This window comes from Tasmannia lanceolata, unplaced genomic scaffold (genome assembly GCF_043159265.1).
Source record: "Tasmannia lanceolata isolate RefF3 unplaced genomic scaffold, GAP_Taslan_0.1 ptg000006l, whole genome shotgun sequence".
Classification (NCBI taxonomy): Eukaryota; Viridiplantae; Streptophyta; class Magnoliopsida; order Canellales; family Winteraceae; genus Tasmannia; species Tasmannia lanceolata.
Window position 1 is genome coordinate 1,506,465 of NW_027518683.1, and position 7,895 is coordinate 1,514,359.

Sequence of the window (7,895 nt, forward strand, 5' to 3'; positions counted from 1 at the left end):
GACATTATAGTGACCCAGTGCCATTTATTTGTAGCACCTACCGTGGATGTGAGATAACCCGCAAATTACACTAAATTGGATTACTGATTTTATAATTGATAGATAAAAAATGATAAATGATTTATTCACCTTTTTTTTTTTCTGGGTGCGGGCCCCTCTAGTGTAAAAGAGTAGTCGTAGATAAACTGGAGTGGTCGCCCACTAAAAAAAGGGCGAATATATCCCTAATGAAAATGACCTAGATGCCCACATTCAAATTTTACGTTCAATGAGTGGAAGTAATTTTCACACTGGCTGATATTTGGGGCTATTAACGTCATTTTGAAGTACTCACCGCATAGAACGATGAAACTAATTGATCATTTAGTAATTTTAGTAGAAGCTTCATTATTCATCCCTTGCTAGGCACAAAGTTGAAAATAGAATCATTAAGGTAGATGACGCATTGCCTCCATGTTCCCTTTCATAATGGGAAAAAAATAGAATCTACATTGAAGTTGGTCTTCATCAGATTGAATGTGTATGCAGTTAGAACTTAGAAGGGTGTTGAGATACGTGTATCTAACTGTTGGATTGCATTATTGTAGGAAAACCAAGTGATAGGATTGACAATGGATCATCATAATATCGACAATGGATCGATTCCACAGCATAAGATTTTAGATATTTTCCAAAGACATGTGCCCCCACGAATCCCAAGTCCAATATAGCCACCACATCACCTTTCCTTCACGACAAAGTAATCCCTTACCGCCTCTCCATTCGTATGTGTGTAAGCTATACAGTGCATTTCACAATACAGTAGAGCCTCTTCACCTGTCCCATACATTTAATGCGCATTTAATAGTCTCATGGTGAGTAATTATGATCTAAATCCCCCGGTAAGCCTTTAACACGTGGCGTATACACCAGGCCTCAGTGCGGCCAACTTTTTTCGTCTATAAAAGGTCCCAGCATCCAGATAAGAGCTCTCTCTCTCTCTTGGGTGAAAGAAGAACCATCTTTCTTCCCATGGAGGCAACCATTTAGCATATAGAAACTGGATTGATAAGTCTCTCTTCCTCGTGACTTCGTCATTTGATATTTTAACAGTGGAATCGAAATCTGGCTTGATTGTCAAAGTGGCTTCCCGGAGCCAAGCTTTTGGGACTGCTAATGCTCTTTCTGTGATTTCAGGTTGCAGATCACAGGTTGAAGTTGTATCAACCCTGGGATAAGGATATTCAGTTTTCCACACCATCACCGAGAGAAATCTCTCTCTCTCTCTCTCTCTCTCTCTCTCTCTCACACACACACACACACACGCACACGCTCACTGCTTGCATAGCACAAGGTATGCACAACATAGACTATCACAGCCCCTACTCTCCCTCTGTCACCACGTGCATATGACAACGTATGCGACATATAGACTAGATCTCACAACCTGACTGCCTCTCTCTCTCTCTCTCTCACAGTTCAACTAAGATATAAAAATAACAGCCAACCTACTCTCCTTTGCCCCTTAATATCATTATGATAATCCAATAGGGTACTTACTTGCGTAGGCAACAAGACACCTATTCTCAATAATATTTACCTTGGCTTGTTTTTCAGCTACATAAAGGCTTTTTGTTAGCAACTCCACTAGTTGTACGCGCCATTCAATCATTCATATTTCTCATATTTTTACTCTATTTGGCTCAATCTACATGCCCAATGCACATATGTAGCTGCCCCGAGCCAACTTGTATAGTCAACTCTATGAATGACCTTAATCTCTCTTCACCACAAAGCACGAACTAAACATTCACCACCGCCAACAACCTAAAAGTTCCTCTATATGCCAACTAAAATAGGGATACTTTGCATGTCATGCCATTGTGCTCTAATTATGCATGAAACACTATGAATACTGTTTTTTTTTTTTTTGAATAGCAACACTATGAATACTGTTTATCGCCCGTTCCCTACAAAACGATACAAACCTTCACACCCAACTCATAAGTTTTGAAACCCTTTTTAGTTTGGGGTTTTGCGCACAAGGAGCTCACTGTCATTGACGGAGAAGCAGAGCAACTGGAAGTTGTCCCGGCATGGTAGCATTGGAACAGTCCGATCAACCGCCAACGATTGGTTTCTGGTGAATACACCGTGGACAGTGGGGTAAGTCAAAAGCCCAAAACAAATCTTTTCAGTGTACTAGATATGTTTGATTTTAGTTCTGTATGGTTTTCTGCGACACCAGCAATAGAACTAAATCAAATATCCCAAATTAAATTGATTAACGAGCTAATGATATAGTCTTTAATTTACATTAAACTATAAGAGCTAAATCTTCATTATTAGGTACTCACAAAGATCTGAATAACAAAAGGTCTAATTATAGAGACAATATAATTGACTATAATATAAAATCAAAATTCACAAACCTCGGTTGTCATTTGTTTTTCATCTGTAATCTAGGCTTTGGATATTCCATGATCTCCTTCGGATCTGCTTGATCTTGTAATGGGGATACATCTACCATACATGGGTCCATGATCAATGGCAGCCCCGTATTAGCCTTGCTACCAAAAGGCTTTCTGTTTCCAATGTTAGGAATGGGTCTAGGGCTTAAGAGCAAGCTCATAGGACATGCTATGCATTATGGGCTGATGCTAAAGATGGACAGCCAATTTGCAGATATGATAACAATGGGCATGATGGTGTTGCAAGGTATTTTAAAAAAATTCTCTCTTCTTTATTTTCATGTGAAATATTTTTCACATCATCTGATTCATTTGTAAATTTCACATTTGGGGAATGATCCTAAGCATGAAGCAATCACTAAAAGTGATTCATAAACCTATATAACCGATGTACAGTGTCTCGGCTATCCCATCCCATGTATTTGGCCCCCAATTGAGCCATAGCTTAAAAACAGGGGAAAAAAAAACCGAAAGTAGGGTATTTTTTTCACTTAATTGGGGATTTGTTTGATGCTCTTTACATTCGTGCTCTCAAGTCTCTCCTCCATCCTCGCCTCAGCTCGTATTTCATAATTGGGCAAAAGAATATTTCATGGGATAATTTTGTTTGCTCCTAGCAACCCTGTTACATGCTATTAACGTACTCTACTAGTTTAGATTTAACAACCGGTACGAGGAGGTAAGAGGGTGAAATAAAGGTGGGGATTTATCATAGCCACTCTTTATAACACAATTTATTATAGATTAATGTTTAGAAATCCATCGGACAAGATCTGATATGCACAAGCCAGCATGCCAACATGCACTCGACAACATCCATGAATTGGGGAAAACCCGACCCGCATAAACCCGACCTGAAAATAACATGGGCCGGGTTTAGAAAACCGTGGGTCTTGGGTAGGGTCGGGTTCTAAACTGGAAAACCTGACTCAATCTTGCGTAGGGCCGAGTTTAAAGAAAAAAACTCTAAACCCGACCTGAAAATAACATGGGCCGGGTTTATAAATCATGGGTCTTGGGTAGGGTCGGGTTTTAAAGAAAAAAACCCGAAACCCGACCTGAAAATAACATGGGCCGGGTTTGGAAATTGTGGGTCTTGGGTCGGGTCGGGTTTTTAATTGGAAAACTTGACTCAATCTTGGGTGTGTTTGGCTGGGCGAGGGTGTATCTGAGAGTAGGGGAGGGCTTGTGGGTGATAAAGACTCCACTGATTGGTAGAAGAAAAAGAGGAATTAATTACTAGGATTTTTTTTTGCCTTATATCCCTTTTTGTTTGCCCATGATAGGATAACTCATTTCAGGGTAAATTATTTCAGAAGAATCTACTTACCCTCCATTAGCTTACCTTATGATGGAGCGAATGAGAGTGTATTTGACATCAAATCACGTTATAAGGGAGCGCATGCGTAATGGGGGGGGGGGGGGGGGGGGGGGGGAGGGAGGCGTGAAAATATCATCTCCCTAAATTTATACACATGATGACACAAATTTAGAGATTTGTAGTGCGTAGACTTGATTTTTTTTCCTACAATCTTTAAATTAGTCACTGTAACGCTGAAAAATATGAAAACCCGACCTGACCCGCCGACCCGAATTGAATTGCACCCAGTGATGTAAGATCTTTAGGCTCTGTTCACTTGCCGTCCCGAGAAAGGAAAGGAAACGAAAGTAGGGCAAATTTTCCCGTGATGGGATGTATTCCGCTGTTCACAAGGTTTCTCGAGAAAGAGAATTTACAGACGTGGTAAAGGAAAATAAGGACGTGGAAAACCCACTTTCTCGCGCTTTGACTCGATTGTTTTCCCACAAAATAGATGGGAAAACCCATTTCCTTTTCCAGCGAGAAAATATATCGGGCATCTCTCTGTCGAGCAAAAACCCTCCTCTCACCTAAGTCCTCTTCTTCACGATTCCGGCAAGCAAGATCACCCCATCCGGCGAGCTCTCCCCTCCGGCGACCCCAAAGAAGGTTAGATCTCGTCTCTCTCTTCCTCCTTTTCTCCTTTTTTTTATTTTTTCTGCCAATACGCCTTTCAGTGACTTCTTTTTTTCATTTTTGGGGGGAGTTCTGATTCTTTCCAACATATCTTCTCCTACTGGTTTGGTGGATTTTTTTTTGAAACTCTTCTTCTCCGTTCAAACGTCGGATTGGGTCTGTAACAAATATTCTTCTTTTTTTTTTATATGTATTGTTAGGGTTTCGGTTTGGGTTGAACGTGGGTTGGATTTTGGGTAAATAGGGCTTGGATTTGGGAAATATGGGGTCCGATTTTTGTTCTTCACAACATGAGTTGAGTCTTCTCCTTACGGTTTCGATATATATTGTTAGGGTTTCGTTTTGGGTTGAACTTCGGTTGGATTTTCGGTAAATAAGGCTTGGATTTGGGAAATTTGGGGTCGGATTTGTGTTCTTCACAACACGAGTTCAGTCATTGTACCGATTTTAGGATTGTGTTTTACTGTGTGTTGTAGCGAAGGTTATTGTATTGATTTTTGTGAAGGTTAATTTTATGAAGGTTATTCTATTGATTTTTTTCAACCTAATTGTAATGTTTCTGTTATTTGATTTTTTTACAGATTCTTTTGTTCTTGTTGCTTCTTTTCTATGTAGTCCATCTCTGTTTTATAATTTTGCAATTTTTTTGGGTGCAATTTTTCTGTGTAGTCCATCTACGGTTTGGTGGATATTGGTTGTGGGTGGTTCACATTCATGCACAGTTTAATTTTGCTTCGCATATTCTTACATTGGTGGTTGTGGGTTTTGGTTGTTTGGTGGTTAGTGGTGGTTTGGAGGTTGTGGGTGGTTGTTGGTGCTTTGGTGGTTGGTGGTGGCTGTAGGAGTTTTGTTTCGATGGTTGTGACTGTGGTTATGGTGTCTTTGCCGGTTGTGTTTTTATCCTAAATGTTATTTGTTTTAGTATTTGGTAGGGTTACCATCATGCCTCGTCAACCAGCAGATTGGCGGATGTTGATCCTTCGAGCTGCAGCTATAGTAATCTCTGCGGCGGCCGCAGTTACGCTTAGGGTTCGACTATACCTTGAGCAGAATATTACAAGAACCCCTTACGAAAGCGGGTACTTAACCCGTAGGACCTTTGTTAGACGTATCACGCACGCAGAGAACCATTGTGTTGCTCTTCTTCAAATGGATGTTCGGTGCTTCCGCTCCTTCGTGGGCCTTTTCAGAAGCACAACATTGTTGAAAGACACAATTCACTGCACTATTGAGGAACAGGTGGCTATTTTCTTAAGTGTGATTGCACACAATGAAAGGAATCGTACTGTTAGGGCAACCACAAGAAGGTCATGGGCTACTGTTTCAAAGTATTTTAATAAGGTTCTCGACGCTATTCTCATCCTACAAGACATGTTCATAGTACGTCCATCAAGGGAGACACCACGGGCAATCCTTGATAATCCTAATTTTATGCCTTACTTTAAGGTACGTTTACGATAGCTACGCATTTCGACTGAAGGTTGTTAATTCAGGTTGACATTTGAATGTCCTTATTATAGGATTGTATTGGTGCAATTGACGGGACCCACATTCATGCAAAAGTATCTGAGGATATTCAAAAAAGATATATTTGTCGTAAGCACTTCCCATCCCAAAATGTGTTAGCCTGTTGCGACTTTGACCTAAAGTTTACCTACGTCCTTTGTGGGTGGGAGGGGTCGGCATCGGACTCACGGGTGTTAGCATCTGCTATATCAAAGCCGAACGGGATTCCCATTTTGCCAGGTAATAATTAGCTTATTAGACTGTTTGTATTGATGCGGTTTCTGTAGTACTTAGCTAATTTAATTGTAATCCTTTGTTTCATTGTAGGAACGTTTTACCTTGGTGATGCCGGGTATCCGTGTCTGTCCCATTTTATAACTCCAATCCGAGGTATTGGTTACCATCTCAATCAGATTAGAGGGCGCAGACCTAGGAAAGCCGAGGAGTTGTATAATCAAAGGCATTCTTCAGCCAGGAATGTAATCGAGCGAACTTTTGGTGTCTTGAAGAAGCGATTCAGCATATTAAATTCAGCACCCATGTATTCATATTCCAATCAGATCGACATAGTGTTGGCCTGTTGCTGCGTCCACAACCACATTAGGAGGGAGATGCCTGACGACTCCTACATTCAGGATGTTGACGATGAGCTGGCATCACTTGTAGCTGAGGAGGAAGAGGAGGAAGAAGGACCTGTTCCTCCTCCTCCTATGACCAGGGCCGAGGATGTAAGGGAAGGTCGTAACATTCGAACCGCAATCATGAATCAAATGTGGAATGATTTCGAAGCACGTCGTCGTTAGGAAATGACATGGTCGCAATAGTTGTGCACCACCTGTGTTTGGATGTGGATTTCACAATTTCGATGTGTAGTTTGCTGGAACCGTAGCTTATATTCCTTGCTTTCTTGAGATTTATGTAATTTCTATGTTTGCATTAGTATTGGTTCATGGGTTTGTTGGTATGAGTTTGATGGACTAAATTAGTATGGGTTTGATGGACTAAATTATGTATGGGTTTGATTGCATCAATAGTTTTTGTATGTTATCTTATAAAGCTTCTAAATGAAAATGTTGTTTATCTATCATTTGTTATTGCAACTATTATGACTTGTTTATGTGGTACCAGGTAATGGCGAAGGATAAATTTTATGTCGTTTTCAAGGGACGGCAGGTGGGCATATTCGACAGTTGGGCAGATTGTCACCTTCAAGTGAACAGGTATAGTGGAGCATCTTATCGCTCCTACGCCACAAGGAAGGAGGCAGAAGCAGCCTTAAATGCATATGATAAGCGCCATGAGGATTTGCAAGACAAGCGTGAAGATGACATCCACAGTGTTCCTTGGTTTTTGGGGTTTGCCATTGGTGTGGGGTTAGTACCTATGATAGTAGTATTTTAGACTTTTTTCCCACTTGTTTATGAGGTATGTTTACTCACATTATGGTTTTATATGCAGACTGGGCATTAAAATGGTTGGTGATGCAGGAAGTTCTACTAGTGAGGTACACAGCCTCCCTGGCCTCAAAGATGCAGTGCTGAACATTGATGGTTACGTTAGAGGTGACTTTATTGATGCTTATGTGTACCTTCACGGGCATCACAAGGAAGCTAGGGCCTTCCTTTCTCTCGACGAGATGGACCGAGTGGAGATGTTGAGGCGCATTCTGCGCCGTATGCGCTATTTGGCTATGTGATGTTTATCTATTTTTTGTTCAACCGTTTATATATGAACTTTATTTTGGATGTATGAGTTAGGTGGAAATGTTATAACTAATGTTTAATTTCTTTTTGAATGATTTGATTCTTATAATTGGTTAGTTTTAGTTTATGATAAACATAGTTACAGCAAGGGAACTCTACCAACGAGCATTGTCAATCGACTCGACAAGTGAAAGTGCTGCTCATTGCCTTCAGGTACAGTCATGTCATTTAGGCAACCAT

General features: G+C 40.7%; 1 protein-coding gene across 3 annotated transcripts; it reads left to right on the forward strand.

The window, feature by feature from the left end:
* The first annotated feature begins 994 nt into the window (after positions 1-994).
* On the forward strand, positions 995-7,813 carry LOC143878195 (uncharacterized). 3 transcript variants are annotated; one of them, XR_013250893.1, is made up of 4 exons: positions 995-1,333; positions 2,006-2,145; positions 7,117-7,325; positions 7,411-7,813. XR_013250893.1 is itself a non-coding variant. In XM_077380497.1 (4 exons), the coding sequence occupies exons 3-4, from the start codon at positions 7,084-7,086 to the stop codon at positions 7,646-7,648; spliced, it is 480 nt and encodes a 159-aa protein (XP_077236612.1). In that variant the 5' UTR covers positions 995-1,333; positions 2,006-2,145; positions 7,081-7,083; the 3' UTR covers positions 7,649-7,813. The 3 variants fall into 3 exon arrangements, 2 of the variants coding, with proteins under 2 accessions (XP_077236612.1, XP_077236613.1); XM_077380497.1 differs by having other exon boundaries at positions 7,081-7,325; XM_077380498.1 differs by having other exon boundaries at positions 995-2,145; positions 7,081-7,325.
* Positions 7,814-7,895: the final 82 nt, after the last annotated feature.